Genomic DNA, 21471 nt, shown 5'->3' with positions numbered 1-21471 from the left:
AGTTGAAATCTGCCATCATTCTCATATCCCACCACTGTCATGTTGTGTGATGTTAGCGGAGACATAGGCACAAAGAAGTGGCAGAGGCAATTAAAATGGAATGAGGAAATTCACTCACAGTCTGCCAACTACCCCATGTACAAAGGATGCTCAGCGAGACAAGATAACTTGCCCAAGGTCTTATTATTACTAAATAGTAGAGCCAGGATTCAAACTCAGATTTGTCCAATAAAAACATATGCTTATTCTTTATAGAGAGGGCAGCCAGGCACTGGGGGAAGATTGCTTGGGGTCAAAATCTCTCTTTTTTTTTTTTTCGTGAGGAGATCAGCCCTGTGCTAACATCTGCAATCCTCCTTTTTTTTTTTTTTTTGCTGAGGAAGACTGGCCCTGGGCTAACATCTGTGCCCATCTTCCTCCACTTTATATGGGACGCCGCCACAGCGTGGCCTGACAAGCGGTGCGTTGGTGTGCGCCCGGGATCTGAACCGGCGAACCCCGGGCCGCCGCAGTGGAGCGCACACACTTAACAGCTTGCACCACCGGGCTGGCCCCTTTCCTTTCTTTTTTAATGGAGAAACCTTAGCAAATTTCCTAAATTCCTTGTTCCTCAGTTCCTTATTCATAAAATAGAGAAAATAAAAGTGTCTATCTCTTAGGGCTGCTGTGACGATTAAATGAGATGATACACAAGAAGTGCTCAGAACAGTATCCCATATATATATATATATATATATATAGACAAATCTATCTATATGAATAGGAAAATCCATACTTTTTTCTATATCTACCTATATATATGTATGTATTCTATACATACATATATATGTGTATATATGACTTAGATAGTCATATATATGAATATATAGTTATATATATGGCTTACATATAGTCTTAGAAAATAATTTCTTTTATCTTTATCCAAATGCTCTCTACCAACCTTCTTCCTTCAGAGCTATGGACATCCTTAGAGAAAATAGCTTCATAATAAGTAATACAATGATCGTGTTCCCACCACTAGTCTTGTTTATTTTTGTTTTGTTAAAAAAAGAAGAAAATGTGAACTGTTACCTTGCCTTAAACCATACTTCTTTGGGTAAAAACAGAAGAACGAGAAACTCCACTTAACAGAGAAGTGAACTAGGGATGTCTTGGTCAGAAAAGAATTTTCCTCTTAATATCAACTTGGAAAGTCTAAGGATGTTAATATAATTCAAATCAATATTTAATGGGTATATATTAAGCATATGCTCTATGGTACAAATACAGTAGGTACAAACATGAGCATAAGACTTAGTCTTTGCTCTCAAGGTCCTCATAATCTAGCAGGAAAGAGGTATATACACTACTAGCTCCTTGGCAGAATGTGTTAAGTGCCAGGACAGAGTTTCAATCTAGATGGCCTGAGATCAGAACAAAGAAGAGAACATTTTACTGTGGGGGAAACATCTGAGATTGACATGAAGAACAAGTCTATGCTCTTCTCCATCGTTTCTTTTAGAGACTCTGATAGAAGAGAAGTAGCTCTTCTACTGTTTTGATTCTTTGGCTTTATCAAAAATTAAGAGGCAACAGAACTTGGTAAGTTCCAGAGAATACAATCAAAACCCGGGTATACACTCTTCTTAGCATCCCCCGTAATACTTTCTGTTCTGTTTTAAAAGTAATTTAAAAATTGATTCATAAGTACAAAAATAGTATATGAATATATTCTTCTTATTAAAAAAATTGAGACAAATGGTTTGGCAGTTCCTCAAAAAGTTAAACAGAGAGTTACCATATGACCTAGCAATTCCACTGGGTCCTTTAGAAAGAACGGGATGGGAAACTAGTTTCCATGCAAATCATCCGAGCATTCACTTAACAATCACGTTAAACAAAATGCGATATGTTCACACAATGGTATATTGTTCAAACATAAAAAGGAATGCAGTATATATACACTACAACATGGATGAACCTGGAAAACATGCTAAATGAAAGAAGCCAGACACAAAAGGTCACAGATTATATGATTCCATTTATATGAAATATCCAGAATAGGCAAATCCATAGAGACAGAAAGCAGATGAGTGGTTGCCATGGACTTTGAGGAGGAGACAATGGAGAGCAACTGCTTAATGGGTATGGAGTTTCCTTTTGGGGTGAGAATGTTCTGGAATTAGATAGTGGTGATGGTCATACAACTTTGTAAATATACTAAAAGCACTGAATTGTACACTTTAAAATAGTCCATTTCATGGTACGTGAATTATCTCTCAAAAAAGTAGTTATTAAAAAAAAATAATTGAGACACTATAAAGTTGAAGCCCCTCTGACCCTCCCTCCCACCTAAATCCCCACAGGTCACCAATACTATCAGTTTTGTATGACTCCTTGTTATAATGCTCTGATCCCTCACAATGCCTACCAGTGGTCCTTGCACACGGCAGGCACTTAAGGCATTTGTTGCACAGTAACTTTGTATAAGGATAAGATAATACTGTTTTGTTCTCTTCAGGATAATATAGATCCTTATGTGTCCATCACCACACAAATTCATTAGTTCAGGAACAGGCGGCTTTAGAGGTACAGTTTACACTAACATGACACACACCAATTGCCGTAACAAAAGAGCATAGCACTTATGCTCAAAGCTCACCAACCACAAATCCAGTTAATACAAAACCCTGACATGGACATTCATGCAAATAAGGAGGCACTTTGCGTCTGTCCCTTTGGTTTAAAAAGGGTTTAACATAAATGAAACCAGGCTTGGCAAGGCTATTACTCTGGAACCCATGACAACAAGCTGCAAATAAGTGACTTCTAACTTGGTCAAGTCCAATTTATTTATTTATTTATTTTTTGTGAGGAAGATCAGCCCTGAGCTAACATCCGTGCTAATCCTCCTCTTTCTGCTGAGGAAGACTGGCTCTGAGCTAACATCTATTGCCAATCCTCTTCCTTTTTATTCCCCAAAACCCCAGTAGATAGTTGTATGTCATAGTTGCACATCCTTCTAGTTGCTGTATGTGGGACGCGGACTCAGCATGGCCAGAGAAGCGGTGCGTGGTGCGCGCCCGGGATCCAAACCCGGGCCGCCAGTAGCGGAGGGCGCGCACTTAACCGCTAAGCCACGGGGCCGGCCCTGGTCAAGTCCAATTTAAACAGAAGCCTTAGACAATCTCATAAAAAGACTTGCTCCCAGAACACTACAATATTGTATTTCTAGTTTTTTTTTTTTTTTTTTGCAGAGGTTTTTAAGCAGGGGTACACAAAGTCACAGGAATTAACTTTCTAACACACATTCCTGAGCCCCATCCCTCAGAGGTTCTGATTTACTTATACCAGAGCAGGATGGCATTTGTAATTTTTAAAGCTTCTCAGGTCATTCAGAAACACTTAATGTTGGGAACTTTAGGAAGAATGGGATGGGAAATTGATTACTGTGCAAATCATCCAAATATTCACTTAATAATCATGTGACACTTGTAATCGCTGCCAGTTGAAGACTGGTAGTATATCCTAATTTTACTGAAGAGAAAACACGCTCAAGGATTCACTCCTTCAAGTCAGCAACAAGGACAGGGCAGCACTTCCGAGTCCTGATGATGCTCCCACATCTTCCTGGTACAAACTTACGGTACTGGTGTTGTGAAAATAAGGTTTGGCAGAAGGAAGCTAGTCTATAAATAGTTTAGACCGGGGCTGCAACGTAATGGAGAATAATTGTTACAAGACTTTTTAAATGCTTCCTAATTTGTGTCCCCTTGTTGACAGAGCAGGTTCTCTTCACGTACGCCATGTATCAAGTGCCTCTCTACTGGCAGCTAAGCTTGAGCTGGGAAGGAGGAGGTGATATACAAGAAGCCCTGGCCGTGGAAGGGGAAGTAAAGAGAAGCCCGGCCCTTTGGGGAGGAAAAAGGATAGAACGGGTGAACAAAAGCATAGTGGTGCTCATGCACATACCCGCTCCCCACATACACACTCCTCCTCCTCTCCAAAGCAGGTTCAACTCAGGGAGCAATGAGCTTCAGAAATATTGAGACTCCATTTTCCTATACATAACATGGGGGTGGGCTTCAGGCTACTCAAGTTCATTCTTCAGCTCTGTGCCAATATATGGTATGGGAGCAGGTGCTTGGATGGAACAGCAGAAAGAGGCCAGAAAGATGAGCTGGGGCAGCACTGCTCACTCCCTAAAGGCTGAGCATGGCATGCAGGGCAGCTAGAAGTTGCTAAGTGACTGGTGGACCAGTAGATGTCTGTGGTTGGAGCAAAGAGTTCTCAGTGTACAGGGACTCTGAAACAAATGTCAAGCACCACAACCTTCATAGTGGGTTCCTGCACATCATTCCCAAAGGACAGACAGAATTAGTTACAACTCAACAGACAACTCCAGGATACATTCCAAAGTAGACAGTGAAGCAGAGGACATCACATGGATATCAATATGGATATCCACATAGACATCCTCTTCTCTCCAATTCACACAAAGACATGGCAAGCATTCTTATTAAGCAGTCAGTAACAGGTATTAAGCATCAACTATTTGCCAAACACTGTTCTAGGTTGATGAAGATTTGGAGATAAATGATGCAGACAAAATCCCTGCCCTGAGCAAACAAGATTTTGAGGTGGAGAAAGGGAAGTGGGCAGATCTCTGAAAGATGAAGTATTTATTTTTAACCTTTGTTTAGGCAGCTGAACTTTGAAAATATTCAAAGCAGACTGTTTACCTTGAAAAATTAAAATAGTATTATGGCACTTTTAAAAAATGGCCACAAATTCTTTGATGTTCCATCTACCAAGAATTTAAGAGTCTATGTTCCCTTTCCTTGAATCTGAGTGGGTCTGTGACTCCTTTGAGCACTAGAGTATGGCAAAGTTAACACTGTGTGACTTCTAAAGCAAGGCCATTAAAAAAGGCCATGAAGTTTCCATCTTGGCCACTAAGACATTCACTTTTGGAGCCCCTGAGCCACCATGTAATTAGCCTGATTACTTAGAGGCTGCCATGTTGTGAGGAAGCCAAGGCTGCATGTGGAGGCCACTTGTAGGTGCTCTAGTCAACAGCCCCAGCCAAGCAGAGCCTGAGTCACCCCAACCCTGGTGACAGTTATGAACACTTCCAGAACATTCCAGTTCCTAGCAGTTGAGGCACTCCTTGCCATTCAAGTCTTCCCAGTTGAGGACCCAGACACTGGGGAGTATAAACAAGTCCCTGCCATGCCCTATCTGAGTTCCTGACCCACAGCATCTGTGAGCAAAACAAAATGGTTGTTTTACGGCACTAAGTTTTGGGCATGCTTTATCATGTCCAAAGATTTATTATGAAGAAAAAGTAACTGGGACAACAGATGGGAACTGATAGAGAAGAAGCAGATCAGTTATAGAAAAATATGAAGCTACATTTTCTTTGATTGTCTTGGCCTGGTTTGAGAGAAACTCTTATGCTATCACAGGGGACTAAATAAATTACAACATTTTTTTGATTGTTAAGAATATCTATTTTATCTACAGCTGCTATAATAGAAATTGTCTCAGTTCTTTGGAAGAATATGGGCAGTCCAAAAAGAATTTGGGTAAGACATCACTTGTCTAGATTTTCAATATGGGGCTAACATGCCCACGATGCCACTCAGAGTTATCCAGGAACCCATTTCTGCCTCTTTCCCTTGGTCCATGGTACATAATAGGTATTCAGTAATTTTTGCAGAATGATTGATAGGGTCCGAGGAGTCAGGGGAGAGAGAAGATATTCCAGACAAAGCAAAGGGATCAGGCGGAGTAAAGGTAATGAAGATGGGGTTGTAGGGAGAACAGAGGGGGCCTCTTGAACCTCATTCTTCATCCTTCCCCATCCATACATTTTCCTCAATATCCATGTCCCCATATCTTTAGGCCTTTAGTTAAGCCTGTAGTTCTCATTACTTGAAATGTTCTTTTCTCATCTGCTGGATGAACTCCTACTCCTTTTACAAAGCCTAGCTCCACCATCATTTTCTCTGTAGCTTTCTCTCATACTGCCCCATTCCAAGTGGAATTAATCTCTCTATTCCACTTGCCTGCAACACTTACCACAGCCTCTAGTATAGCAGAACACTCTCCATTATATTTAGTGAGTTTCGATGCCTATTTTCCTTGATAAACTGTGAGCTACCAGAGAGCAAGGATGATTCCTATTCATCACCTTATCTTCTCCTTGAGTGCCTCTGTGCAAACACCAGGTCATAGAAGAAAAATCACTGCCTTTGAGGAGCCCATGTAATTAAGGGGAGAGACATCTAAAAACAGTCTCACTGCAATGTTATAAGAGCTGCAGCTGTACAGAAGTACGGCAGGATGATGTCGGAAGACAAGCCTCTTTCAGGAGGAAATCAGGAAGTGGCACAAGCAGGTGACATTTGAGGTAGGCCTTGAAACCGAATTAAGATCAGAAGGCTGCAGCGGGGAAATCTGTGGATCGGAGCTAAAAAGGTCTCAGAAGGGAAATGCTAAATAAGAGGAACGTCTGGTCAGGTCTGGTCAATGTTTTCCCTCCCTACTGCTGGAGATTCCCTGCTCAACTTATTCCAAGTTCCCTTTTTTACAAAGCCACTCAGTCTTCCCAGTTATATCAATTATACATCAAAAAGCACCTATCATTTGAACAGGCAACTCGTTAAAAAAATATGAGTCAATATTCAAATCAGTAGCAATCAAAGAAATCCAAATTAGAACAAGGAACTACTTTTTCACCTGTCAAATTGTCAAGCATTTTTAAAAATTATAATATCTGATATCAAAGAAGAATCAGGAAAATCAAAACTCTATCCTTTCCGAGAGGTGATTTGACATGAAGTATCAAAAACCTTGCAAATAACTGCACTCTTTGAATTAGAAATTCCATTTATAGGAATTTGTCCTAAGGATAAAAATCTTTGCTATAAAGATCATCACAGCATTATTTAAAAACAATGGAAAATAGTAAACTACCTAAATGTCCAACAACAGAAGAGCCAAATAAATTTGGCACTGCAATAAATCTAACAGTTGCCATTTACAGAGTGCTTACAATGTGCCTAGCATTATCCTACTTAACACCACAGCAATCTATAAGGTAGTTACGTAAGTGAATGTTGAGTGAGACTTTTCCAGTTGCCCCAGAATTGGCAAATAGAACCCAGAGCTAAGGATAGAGAGGAGGTAAGTTCTCCACAAGGTAAGGAGAGCAGTCAGTAACTGGGGCTGGGCTAATTCAAGAACTTATTAAGAAGCTACAGTATGAGACCTTCTAAGCCAACCATCACCTGTGCCCCTGCACTGCCCCTCCCCCTCCCCAGTCCACAAAAGAAGAGTAGAGAAGGGAGGGGAAACCATGGATCCCTTCACCCAGTGGGTAGGGCTGTATTTTGGGGTGGTACTCTCCTTACCCCCACAGTGGGCTCCTTTAAGAAAATCAGTTACAGAGACTAAGGACGAACGAAGAAAAGGACTGCGGCAAGATTTTTTAAAAATTGTAATGCCTGATGAATATCTGCTCAGGCAGTTGACTTACAGTTCTGCCCTGCACCATTCTGAACAGGGGAAGGGGAGACAGCAATGCTGTTACCCCATTGTTTGGCACAGATGCAAGCCCCCTGCATCATGCAGTCGCATGGAAGTTGCTGACCTTAAACCCTCTTACCAGTTCCCCACACAAGAGGGCTGTCCAGTAAGCAAGTGGATCTCAGCTGTGTCCTCTCCAGGTCTGGAGACCACGCAGCAGGAAAGCCTCCCCTGCAAAGAACTCACAAGCAGGGGAGTGTACACACAGGTAGTGCTGGTCAGGCAACCAGTAAATGTCTTCAAGGAGCACCCAACAACAGCCATTTAAGAGACACTTACCCTGTCCCTCTCTCTCCTGCCCAACCCTACACACCAGAACAACTGGAACCTAGAAGAGAGCAGGGCAGAGGCATCCCGAGAGACTGCATGTCCTCCCACCCTGTACTCTCCAAGGTGAAGATGGGAAAGAGGAGGAGAAAAACAAACCAAGAAAAACAAACCAAATCTACCTCTTCCCACTTCGCATCCCCAGAGCCACAAGTCTGGTCAGTAATAAGAGTGGGAAAAGCTTTCAATTAGCTATATTGAAATTTTAAAATGGTGGACTTTCAAAAAGCCAGAGTGACCAGAAGGTTATGGATTCTGCCCTTGAGGTATCATCAAGGGATCTGTCCCCTAGAGTTTGAGAAGGGAGATTTTGACCAGGCACAGCTGGGGGTTCTGACTGGAGAAAAATAAAAGCGTTCATGTTTGCACCCCTGAGTTAAAACTGTTCAATTAACTGGTTAAAGTTACCCTTGTCTCCACTTCACAGATGAGGAAATTAAAGCTCTGAAAGATTACAAAATTTGCCCAAGCCCACAAAGCACATGGGGGGATTAGTTTGGATTCCAACCCAAAACTAGCCTCAGAGCCCATGCCTTTTACAGTTACACCAGGATTTTTCTATATAGGGTCCAAAGACATATTCCTAGGGATCTGCAAATCCATTTCAAAAATTTTTTCCAATATTCAGTTTGCATCTCAAGAGTGATCTTAAAATATATAAGCATAGTCTTGATCATCTGAACAATCATCTTATAAGTGAATGCTGCTCCTTGACTACTAGGATTTGCATTCATAATCTTACTGATGTCAAGTATTAAGTTCCTTAATTTTTATACACCAATAACTAATGAGAAAAGACAGAGGTGACTGTATATAAACAATGTGGTCAAACCAATGAAAAGCCAAATGGCTTGCTATACAAACCAAAGTTTCACTGTGGTTCAAACACAGAAATGTGGTGGGAGAAAAGAATAAGACACAGAAGACGCTCAAGGAATAAGGGCCATATTCACATTTTAAGCAGTAATTTAGTTTCAGCAAAATATCTATTGTTGTTAATGTGAATTATATTGGTTCTTAAGTTTTATATTTAATTTGTAAATCTGTTTTGGTTTTATAGTTGTAGAAGAGAGGTAAGTATATATTTATACCTCATAGATTTTATTTATAGACGTTTCGGTAACATAATAACAAAGATATTTTAACATTCAAGAACCTTTAAAAATGTTTGTTTCAAGTGTCCTTACATTACACATGTTTGAGAAGCTCTGTGTTATGTCATTTTGCCCAAGCAGCCACTGAAGGACATGTTTTAGAAGGCTATTTTGTAACACAGGGAACTGTTTTTCAATATTTTAAAGCATAAAAAAGGTGGTAGAATCTTATCGTGATTTTGTAAAATATACAAAGCATATATAAACAGAAAAAAAGAGACTAGGAAATAAACTAAAATGTTAACAACATTTATGCCATGGTAGAAGTACTATGGGTGTGCTCTAATATTGCTATTTGTTTTTTGTAATCTTCTGTGTCTACAATAACTTTATTATGAGTGAAATTTAAGTATTACTCCCCCCAAATTCAATTTTTAATAGCCTATACCATGAAAGTTCCAAAACCTGTTGCTAAAAAGTTGGACTTTCAATCCAATTCTAGGTCAAGCTCTTTCTTCTCCAAAGAAATGTAACTGATCCTAAAGTAAGATTTATTCAAAACTTAAAATACTAATCAAAAATAAAATACTAGTCAACCAGTAACTTATTGTGCTTTAGGTACCAGGGCTACAAGGAAGAACAAAGGACATGGTGTACTCTGGAAGCTACCAGTCTGGAGGACGCACAGCATAAACCAACAGTTAGTGGTACTAAGGCATAAGGACACAGGAGCATGGAGAAGGGGTTCCGTAACTCATTCTGATGAGGAGGGCAGGGCAGCAAAGGCTGCCCCAAGGTGACACGTGAACCGAGTCCTAAGAATGTATGAGGAAATGGGTGCAGAAAGGTGAAATGGCAGATTACCCAGCAAGTAAAATCCAAACAGTGGTCTTGTGACACTGAACTCACTGACCACACTAGACCAATCTCTTCTGGGCTTCTACAGCACTGGTCTTTGCCATTTGGCCATTATAATCCAAGTTGCTTCCCAACAAGATTATAAACTCAGAGGGGAATATTATGTACATTGTAGACTCTTACTATTTGTTAACGACAGTATCTTCAGAAAGACTTCTAATAGGCATTAAACTCAACACATTATAGCCTTTGTTGGCATCCAAAAAGGTATATATATATATCTAGCCTACACCCATTGTTTCCTCTAGAAAATTGTATCAAAAGACCAAATCAACAGATTCATTCCTATAATCATCACAAGAAAATAAGCCTCTCTACTATATTTAAATTTAGCACTTAAATCCTTTGCTTTTGAAAGCCAGCAGAGCTCCAACTGGCACATTCTTCTAAGGCAAGCTAAGGAAAGATATACTGATTGCCTGTCCAAGAAAATCTTCCAAGTGAACTGTGGTGACAGTTAATGATACCTAAATGCTATGGATCATCAGCTGGGGTGAAACTCTCAGAAGTGCCACCCGTATAACAGAACAGACTTGTATTTTATTTTATATAATAGTGAATAATTAGAAGTAACATAAATGTCTAACCAGGGGAAATGTGTATATAAGGTATGATACACTCACTTGCATGATATTTAGAAGACTTATGTACATGTCTGGGATTTGCTTTAAAATATTTCAGCAAAGAAACGGTAAAAGGGATAGATGAAACAAATGTGATGAAATCCTGAAAATTTTGAAACTGTGTGAACTGGTGTTCATTAGACAGACCATTTTCTCCACTTTTGTGTATGACTGAAATTTCAAATTAAATTAAATTTTAAATTAACTAAAAACTGGAAAAAATACTATGTGGAAGTAAATGAAAATATTCACCGTGAAAAAAGAGATATTTTTTACATGGTTATAATCAACATGAACTAAGTGTGTGACCAACCCAATAGCAATAAGCACCCCTTAATGCCCTTGTGGGTTTCTACATACCATTTTTACTAAAAGGAAAGGACTCTTTGAGGAAATGGCTGATTCCAGGTCTGGATCAGGAAGCGTACAAGATAAACCTGGAACATCTTGTCATACCAGGTAACAAAGGAACTATCAAATACTAGTAATGACACATCAAGAGGACTCAAAAGCCAACTTGAATAAGCTTCCACTGGCTAAAGATAGTATAATCTGACCATCAATAAGGATAACAATTAGAATAGATTCATATCAGATGTGTTTAAACATGTGCGCTCATAACGATACTAAAAAATACCCTAATTGATCACTCTGAAGGAGACTAAGGAACCCACTCACTCTTTTGACAACCGGTAGATAAAAAGAAGCAAGCATAAGGTGGGGGGGGAGGGGTAGTTGTAAAGAATAAATGACGAAGACTTTGAAAGTGTCTTACATATAGCTGGTGCTGGACAAGTGGCACCAAGCCTGCACCAAGCTCTAAGAGGGATGCTTACACTATCATGTAAAGTGCTCATAATCTAGCAAAGGGAGAGAGACAGAAACCCAAGGTGAGAATGCCAAACTAGAAGTGAACAAAAGTGCCATGGAATCAAGCCAAGAAGGGGACTCACTTTGAAGGGGGGTAGGAGGGTAGGAGACATCTGAGTTTTAAAGGATTATCACTTACTGGGAAGTTTTTGCATTTTAAACCATTCTCAAACATGGGCTCCAGAATCTCACACATTGATCTTTACATCCCCTAGCGCACAAATACTTTCCAGGGACTGGTCAAGGTTACAGTGTCAGACAAACCCCCAAGTGATTTCATTTCCCTTCCCTGGAACAGGAGACTCTTGAGATATTCCTTTCAGGAAAAATTAACTCCTTAGAACTTGATGTAATATCTAGCTTGGGAATTCCACTTACATTCTGACATTGAAAACTTCAGGTCTGGCCCAAATTTGAAAAGGATGTGAAGACACCCATACTCATGTTCAGAATTTCTATGAAAGGGTTAACAAATATAAATCGAGGTCAGCCCCTACTGCCACATCCTCTAATATTAAATTCCTACTATGGGCTAGACACTGTGCTAAGGCTCTTTTTCCTTGTTATCCTAGTAAATTCTCAAACCCAGTGAAGTAAGAAGTATTACTCCAATTTTACAGACAAGGAAGTAGACTCAGAGAATCAAGTCATTTGCTCAAGAACCGAAAGCCCCTTGAAACACTAAGACAGAGATTTTCTGATGAAAAACAATGTCAACACACCATTGACATTTCCCATTGAAAGAGTGTGTATCTGAGAGGCAAAGACTTACTGAGTTAGAGTGATGTTCTTAATAAATGTCATCCTACCATCAAAGGCATTTTATGGACTATCCCCCTTAGCTCTTCATTTACTTTTCAAACCTCTTTTTGATTTCCACTATAGACTCCTCTACCCTAGATGGATTTTCCCTTCCCTCCACAACCCCTGTGCACTGACCCCTTCCCACCTTAATTGCCATGTTCCTTCCTAGGTCCTAATCTTTTGAGTCCAACTCACATCCCTACCTCCTACTCCAGGAAGCCCTTTCAATTTTTTTCCATGCTCAGAGCTCTTGCCTTTACTCAACTTGCTACCTGGACCATGTAACTCTATATAAGGGCATCACTCTGTTTCACCTGTATACTTCTGGTCTCCCTAGCCTGCAATTTTCTTGAAGGCAGGGTGAGTATTGACTTATTCCCTTGGAGAGGGAAAGGATACAAAATATACTCTATAAACACTTGCCAACGTTAATGTGGATACAGGCAGTAGCCTGGTTAGGAACCTATATTTCTCAGCATTTTTCATAAGCCTGAAGTTACTATATTCCATTATTCCCTTCCAGCTAGCGAAAGGCCAGCTAGAGACAGAAAGCAACATCAAAGTTGTTTCATTAAGCAAAGCAACAGGCCTGTGTTCCTGCTTTGTACAACTTAACTGCCTCTGGTCCTTAAATATCTCTGAGAGACTATTCCATTACTGTTCAAGGTTACAGAGATTCCATCCTGTCTTTTCCCCTTGGATGAGAAGTAGTAGCAGTGCCAAGTACTAACCCTTAGCAAATGAGGAGTAATTTTTTTTAAATTGTGGTAAAATACACATAAAATTTACCATCTTAACCATTTTTAAGTGTACAGTTCAGCAGCATTAAATACATTCACTTTGTTGTGAATCACCACAATCCACCTCCAGAACTCTTTTCATCATGCAAAACTAGAACTCTGCATCCATTAAACAACAGCTCCCTATTCTGCCCCGGCGCCCAGATCCTGGCAACTACCTTTCTACTCTCTGTCTCTATGAATTTGGCTCATCTAGGTACCTCATATAAGTGGAATCATATAGTATTTGTCCTTTTGTGATTGGCTTATTTTACTTAGCATAATGTCATTAAGGTTCATCCATGTTGTAGTATGTCCATGTGTCAAAATTTCCTTCCTTTTCAAGGCTAATATTCCATGGCATGTACACACCACATTTTATCCATTCATCTGTTGATAGACACATGGGTTGCTTCCAAACGAGGAGTTTTGATCCAATGCTAGTGACAAGAAGCTCAGGAGACTGGCCCTGGGTTAGAACAATCTCTTCGATGTTGTAAACACAATCAAAGAACCAATCCAGTGATTAGGACCACAGAACAGAAAGCTGCTAAACGGAATTTCCATCTGTTTCTCTATCCCAGGAATTGGGACCAGATAGAACATTAATTTAAAATACTTGATCTGTTGGAATAAAGCCCTGGCTGCCTAGCATGGTCTAGAAACAAATCTTGAATTCACTCTAGTTTCTGAAGACCTCCCTTTCCCCTGTTCTTCCCCCCGCCCCAGCTTTATTGGCGCTATAATTGACATATAACACAGTATAAGTTTAAGGTGTACAACATGTTGATTTGATACACTTATATATTTCAATATGATTACCACCACAGCATTAGCTAACACCTCCACCACATCACATAATTACCATTTCTTTTTTGTGATCAGAACATTTAAGATCTACTCTCTTAGCAATTTTCAACTATAAAATATAGTACTGTTAACTATAACCACAATGCTACGCCTAAGATCTCCAGAACTTATTCAATCTGACTTATTTCACTTAGCATAATACCCTCAAGGTCTATCTATGTTGTCACAAACGGCAGGATTTCCTTCTTTCTCATGGCTGGATAATATTCCATTGTGTGTGTGTGTGTGTGTGTGTGTACATATATATGTACACACACACACACACACACACACACACCCCCCACATCTTTTGCAAGGGCTAGTATCTTGAGTGTGTAAAGAACTCTCAAGACTCAACAGTAAAAAAAAAAAAAAAATCATATAGAAAATGGACAAAAGACGAAGAGAGACATCTGAACTAAGAGGACGTACAGAAGTCAAATAATCATATGAAAACATGTTCACTATCATTAGCCATAAGGGAAATGTAAATTAAAACCAATGGGTGAACAGATAAACAAATGAACTGCAGTACATCCATACTATGGACTATTATTCAGCAATAAAAAAGAATAAACTAGTGATACATGCAACAACTTGGATGAATCTCCAGAGAATTATGCTGAATGAAAAAAGCCAATCCCCAGAAGTTATGTACTGTATGAACTCCTTTATATATACCACTCTTGAAATGACAAAATTATAAAAATGGAGAACAGATTAGTGGTTGTCATGGGTGGAAGATGTGGTGGGAATGGGATGGTAGTGGAGGTAACTATAAAAGGGCAACATGAGGGATCATGTGGTGATAGAAATGTCCTGTATCTTCACTGTACCACTGTTGATATCCTGATTATAATATTGTACTGTAGTTTTGCACGATCTTACCATTAGGGGGCCGGCCCCGTGGCTTAGCGGTTAAGTGCGGCGCGCTCCGCTACTGGCGGCCCAGGTTCGGCTCTCGGGCGCGCACCCACGCACTGCTTCTCCAGCCATGCTGAGGCCGAGTCCCACATATAGCACCTAGAAGGATGTGCACCTATGACATACAACTATCTACTGGGGCTTTGGGGGACAAAAAAAAAAAAGGAGCAGGACTGGCAATAGATGTTAGCTGAGAGCCGGTCTTCCTCAGCAAAGAGGAGGATTAGCACAAATGTTAGCTCAGGGCTGATCTTCCTCACACACACACAAAAAAAAGATGTTACCATTAGGAGAAACTGGGTAAAAGGTACATGGGATCTTTCTTTACTACTTCTCACAACTAGCTGTGCATCTACAATTACCTCAAAATAAAATATTTAATTAAAAAGAAGAAAGCTCAGGCTTTGGGTCAAAGCTGGGTGATGCTGGGCAAGTGGCTTCCCTTCTCATATTCAGTTAAAAGGATTAAATTAAGAGATCAGTGGTCTAAGCATAATGCCTGGCACAGAGTAAGTGCTCAACAGATGGCTATCAAAATGATTATCTGAAGAGTTATGTTAGTGGGGATGATGAAACATATAGAAAAAGACATATGGATGATAGCTCTAATGGGTTTTGGGGAAAGATTAGATGTGGAATGGTGGGTGACAGGGAGTCTCGGACGATTCCCAAGTTTCGCATCTGAGCAAGTGGGTGGTCAGTGGCACCATTTACTGAGCAGACATGGGATGAAGAAGAGAGAAATAAATAAGGGTTTAGTTTTGGGTGCGGTAAGTTTGTGTTCACTGAGAGACATTCAAGTAGAGCTGTCCAGGTAACAAGAGCATATGCGAGCCTGGAGTTCAGAACACAACTCTGGGATGGAAGTTTAACTTGATAATAACCAGCATGCAAATGATAAGTGAAGCCAAGAGAATGGACGAGATCTCCGAGGAGGAGAAAAGACCCTAGACCACAGCCACTGTGACTATCAAGGAGCTTCAACCTTTAAGGATTGGGTACAGAGGGTCAGGCTAGCAAAAGAGACTCAGAGTGGCCAAAAAAAGAGAAAAACCAGGCATATATGGTTATCACTCAAGACAAGAGGAAGGTGCTTCAAGAAAGAGTGAGCAGGCCACTGTGACCAGGCAGTGAAGAGATAAAACGAGGACTGAAAAACAAACCTCTGAATTTTGTGACCTAGGCGTCACTGGTGCTTTTCTGAGAACAGTTTTAGGGAAATGACAAACTAGGTTTCAGACTGGAGCCCAGTGAGAAGAAGGTAGCAGAAATGGAGACAGTAAAAACAATCATTAACAAGTTTAGCCCTAAAGAAAAGGAGAAACCACAGTGAGAAGAAAGGGTGTGACATTGAGGGAGAATTTTGTCAAAGGGAAGTATGTTTAAATATCAATGGAAAGGAATAGGTAGGGGGAAGAAGGTGAAGATTCATGACAGAAAGGGGAAGAATTATCTGAAAAGGTAGGAGAGGATATGATCCAGAGCACAGGTAGCAGGGTCAGCATAGTTAGAAGGGGCACCTCATCTACTCTAAGAAGAAGGAAAAAGAAAAGGAGCCACGTAGATACATGTAAATTTGGAACTTTGGTGCAGTGTGTGCAGACAGTTACTCCCTGATAGATTCAATTTTCTTTGTGAAGGAGGAGGCAAGGTCATCTGCTAAGACTGAAGGGCTGGCTTAATTTTTATTCTCAGCATTTAATCCAGGTGGCTGGGACACAGATATTTAATAAATAAGTTTACTGAATAGATAAAATTAAAATAAACAGTTTCCTTAAAGCAGTTATTCATTAGAATCAATACACAACGTTCTCAAAATTAGCCACTAGGGGGCAGTGCTGCTGCCAATCTTTTTCCAGAAATCTTTGACCCCAATGAAATTAGCAGAAAATTACAGAGCACTGTATGTCACAAAATATGTTTTCCACCAAGAAATTCTGGTCTCAGCTTTATATACATGTATATATGTGTGTGTTCACACGTGTGCACGCACGCGTGCACGCCCGCGCGCGCGCGCGCGCGCACACACACACACACACACACACACACACACACACACAGTGCAGCATGATGGGCGGGCTATTCCTTCTGCCAGCCTCCTACCGCAACCATATCATGATGCCCCAGAGGCAATACTCACCATTTTCCAGAGGTCACTTTTTGTAATTCCTCTAGGGTACACAACAAATACTGAATAGACCTTTTTACACTTTCTTATGATTAATAAATTAGAAAAGGCTGATGAAAAAAATCCTTAAAGTTAATCCCTGATAACATTTGCCATAATTTCTTCTAAGTTGTTTTTTCTCTATACGTACCCCCTCCCCAGATTAAATACGATCTAGGTTTTTAAAAATAATTTTAAATAGTTGTAATCTTATTTCATAAACTGCTTTTCTCTTATCTCAGATGCTCGATACATTTTATAATGGAGATTTATCAATCTGTAACACCACATGGCTATTATACATAGCAGAAGAACCAGCTATTTTGGGCTATGTGTTTAGCAATGGGGCTGGGAAACACTTTTTTCCAAGTTTGGTTCTAATGAACTTGGGCCTCTAATGAACAGAGGAACTGGTAGAGTTCTAACTTAAAACAGGGGGCAGAAATTCCCAATACTCCCCCTCACCCCCCCAAAAAAAGGAGATATAAAGGCAGACTGTTCTCCAGGAGTTTAGCTCAGTTTTAACTAAGGGAAATGAACTTTCACAGTGGGAGAGACTTCCAGCCATACCAGTGGAACACATCACACCCCAGCCTAAGAAAAGCTATTGCTAGTTGGGTCAGACACCACATGGGTGTCTGCAAGGAAGATGGGAAAGAGGCTGAGGTCATCATATGACTGTAGGGTGTCAAGTAGTTCAAATGGGTGTAAAAAGTGCTTGACCCCAAGGCCTCCAAACTTGCTTATTTTGAGCTAAAGCTGCTCGGGAACAAAAATACCCAAAAAATGGATCATAAAGAGAGTCTGGGTGATAAGAGTTGAAGTAGTCATCAGTCAAACATAGATACAGTGTCAAATTGTTTACAAACTGTTTCAAAAACAGTTTCAAGGATCTTTAGGGTAGTGTTCTAATTTGCCAATTAACAGTTACATTTTTACTGGATACTCCATTCTACTAGCTAGTATGGTATTACACTTGTACTGATAGTTTTCAGAAGGGCTTTGGGGCCAAAGATTTTTGTTTTTTTAATATTTATAAAAACATCAACAGCAAATTACTTTTCCTTAATCTAATATAGATATTCACCCTTCCTAATGAATTGATACAACCCTGAAAAGGAGAAAAAATTCTTTCTTAGTAATTATAATTCTTTGGCGACACACACATCCCTGAAAATGAGCTTTAACACTGAGATGAACACTTCATTGCCTCATCTCTACTATATTTTAAATCTATGTCCACTTTCAAAAGTCATCTGCTAAACCTTAGATTCTTCCCAGCAAATGATCTAAATAAGAGCCTGATTTCATTTACATACACACACAACTCCCCAACAAAAACACTTCCTTTGAAAAACAGAATGTCACTTCCTCAATCCAGAGGCCAAAAGTCCCTTGGTTCTGATCTGGGGAGCCAAGACAGGAAACTCTGGTAAGCTTCTGCCTCTCCCCCCATGGACAGCCACTGGTGCAGCTGACAGAGGGCAGGGTCTGTTCAGAGCTCCCTTGATGCACTGCAGCTGGAAGGCAACAGCTCACTTCCACGCTGTGGGAACGAGCCCAGAGTCCGGCACCACGAGTCAGTGTAACAAGGGCATTTCATGAGAAGCGAAGAGGGAAAAAAACGGGAGACCCTGACACCTTTTAGCGACCTTATTTCCATTTCCAAACTCCTGGGAACACCCTAGAGCTGATTTCAGCCAAACCTCAGTAATTAGCACCATCTTGTACTTTGACCCCACCAGGCAAGGCATATTCTGGTGGGGGAAAGAAAAAAAAAAAGGCCAGAACTCCTTACCGCTCAGCACCAGCCTGTACCACCTTCCCCTTGATGTTGCCAGTTCCTCACCTAGAGGGGAGAAGCCGTCCCAGCAATTTCAGTAAACACTGTCGGTTAGCACCACCTGGCAACTGAGAACCTTGATCTCTCCCGACCCCAGACACTAAGGACTGCACAACACAAAACCCAGGCCAGTTATAGCAGACCAAACTGCAGTGTCACCATCGTGGTGGTGGTGGTGGTGGTGTGCGTGTGTGGGGGTGTATGTGAGAGACATACAGAATAAAGGGAAAGAAGGGGGGACAAACAAATGAGTCACTTAATACAAGGGCTGCACATGCCGCTGACGCTGCCCATGATGCAGAGGCTGTGGACTGGAAGGAAGCAGGCGGCCACCCGGGAGCGGCGGGCAGAGAAAGGGAAGGGGGAAAGGGTGTGAGGCGCCTCGCCCTCTGTGGGGGCCGGGCCGCGCGGCCCCTCAGCCTGCGCCCCCCTCTCCTGCCCACTCCCCCAACCCTGCAGGCTGAGGCCGCTCAAGGTACCTATGGTCCCCCGGCCCCGGGAATCAACTCTCTCGGTTTCCAAAAACAATCAATACAAACTTCAATACAGCATGTAGTTTACAGGAGGTTGCTGGGGAGGCGCCGCCGCCGCGCCCGCCCCGCGGAGCTGGAGCCGCAGCTTCCCCCGCCCGCCCCGCCCCTCGGCGGCGCACCTGTGACAGGTGTGCAGGTGCCCCACACGGCCCGAGCCGGGGGCGCGCCGGCCGCTCCTCACCCCCCGGGGCCCGCCCTCCCCGTCCGCGCGGTTCCTCCGGCGCCCCCAGCCCCTCGGCAGGCCGCCGGGCACCCCCGCCCGCGCCCTCGGCGGCCGCGCCCGCTCGCCGCCCGCACTCACATAGCGCCTCAACTTCTTCTCGGGGGGCGATTTCCTCAGCCAGCCGGTGCACACCACGTCGCCGCCGCCGCTCATGCTGCCGGCCGCCTGGAGCCCGCCGCGGGGTCGGGCGGACAAGGGCGCGGGCCGCTGGGTCAGCCGGCCGGCGGTGCGCAGCTCGCGGGGGAGGGGAGGGGCCGGGGCGGCCGGCGGCCGCGGGCTCGGCTGCCTCGCGCGCGCCCGCCTGCCCGCGCCCGCGCCCGCGCCCGCGCGCACTCCCCGCCCGGCCCGTGGGGGCGGGGGCGCTCGCCACGCCCACAGCCCGCCCGGCCCCCTGGCGGGCCGCCTTCAAAGACGCAAACACGGCCTCGCGTCTTTGGACCCGAGAGGCCCGGGGCTCGCCAGGACGTCGGAGCCCGCCGCCGGCCGCGCCCCCGGGTCTCGCTTTTCCCCGAAGCCGCCTCAAGCAGCAAGCTGCGAGGCGGCCGCGCCCTTGGTGGGAGTGGGCGTGGGGTGAAGGGAGGGGGCTGCGCGTCCTCGATCGCGAATTGATTTTTCACAGAGGGTCGTCAGGAAGGGACCCGAGGGGGTTCGCGTTTCCTATCCATTCCCAGAGCTTCAGGTTTCAGTGGGTCAGGTTTTAGCTGACATCAGTGATCCGCTTCCCACCGAGTTTCATTAACTCGCGCATCCCCTTGGCGGGAGTAGGGAGCAGACTACTACGTGCTGGGCGCTTTTACATTCCTCGTTTACATGATTGTCTTCACAAATCTACAAATTGAGCAGGCAGTATTATTCCCATTTTACAGATAGCCTAAGGTCCCAAAGCCTGTGCAATGCAAAGCCTAGTTTCTAATTCGGGGCGGGGGTTGGGGGGTGGGTGGGGATGTGTGTATGGGGGTCCTGCTCATCTGCTATTTAAAGTGGGAGGATTGCTTTAATGCCTGCAGATCAACTCATTACCAGGAAGTAAAGTCCAGCTGGCTCCCATACTGCCTCGGGGAAAAACAATTCAGTCGAAGAAAATTCGTATGATTTGCAGAATCAAGGAAGCAAAGATGAGTCAATGTATTTCTTAGTGAACTGGAAGGCAAGGTGGTGTAGAACAAGAAATTGGGGTCAATAATTCCCCCCAGTTCCAACTCCTCGACACAGGTTACGAGAGTTCTCTGGGGCTCAGATGAAAGTTGGGATATGATACTTCTCGCACTGCGTTGTGGTGAGGTTTAACTGAGATAAGTATGCACAAGTATACACTTCACAACTCAGCCCTTCAGGGGGAGGGTGGAGGGAAAAAACCCTTTGGTAGGGGCTCTTTTCAACTCACAAATTAACTTTACAAGCAGTATTAAAATGTAGGTCCTCCCCCAACTTCTTTGTACTGGGGGCATCCGAATAGGGGAAGCAGCATCTTGCACTCCCCATACAGCTTTAGACTAAGGCTCTTTTGTTCGTTTTCCTGTGCAGCAAAGCTAGGTGTTTCAAGCAGTTGGACATCCTTCTGGTTTTAGAGATCTTGCTTGGGCTGGTGCAAGTTCACCTACTTCAATCAGTTTGTAAAAGCTAATCCTTTACTACATGCTTAGCTCTTCTAAGCACCCTGGGAGGTTTAGAGATGAGCTTCCCTGGACCCAACATTACACTGCCTTTCTTCCCTGGCCAGTGTGCTGCTGGATTGAATGTAAAGCCGAAACTATTAGGCTATAGCTGGGGCCAGATGTCCCTTAGTCTTCCAATTTAGGGATCCTGAAGCCTCACACAAGGGCCACCACCAGAATTATGGTGGTGTTAAGTACCTGAAACCGTGTGAGACAAATACCAAAATACTCAAGTCTGCCAAATCAATCAGGGGGCGGTGACTCCCAACCAAAAGAAAGCAATCCTTCTG

General features: G+C 42.7%; 1 protein-coding gene across 3 annotated transcripts in view; it reads right to left on the bottom strand.

Annotated features, from left to right (window-relative positions):
* Positions 1-19727, bottom strand: part of GAB2 (GRB2 associated binding protein 2) — a 171386-nt gene extending 151659 nt beyond the window's left edge. The window contains exon 1 of one of the 3 annotated variants that reach the window (XM_058545517.1): positions 19605-19727. In XM_058545517.1, the coding sequence (XP_058401500.1) occupies positions 19605-19679 (75 nt within the window). In that variant the 5' untranslated portion in view covers positions 19680-19727. Of the gene's footprint in view, positions 1-18725; positions 18944-19604 lie in introns of those variants that run through there. The other 2 variants (XM_058545519.1, XM_058545518.1) reach the window with 2 other exon arrangements.
* Positions 19728-21471: the final 1744 nt, after the last annotated feature.

This window comes from Diceros bicornis, chromosome 7 (assembly GCF_020826845.1).
Source record: "Diceros bicornis minor isolate mBicDic1 chromosome 7, mDicBic1.mat.cur, whole genome shotgun sequence".
In the NCBI taxonomy this organism is placed as follows: Eukaryota; Metazoa; Chordata; class Mammalia; order Perissodactyla; family Rhinocerotidae; genus Diceros; species Diceros bicornis.
The sequence above is the reverse complement of the archived record's forward strand: the minus strand, read 5'-3'. Positions and strand labels throughout refer to the sequence as shown.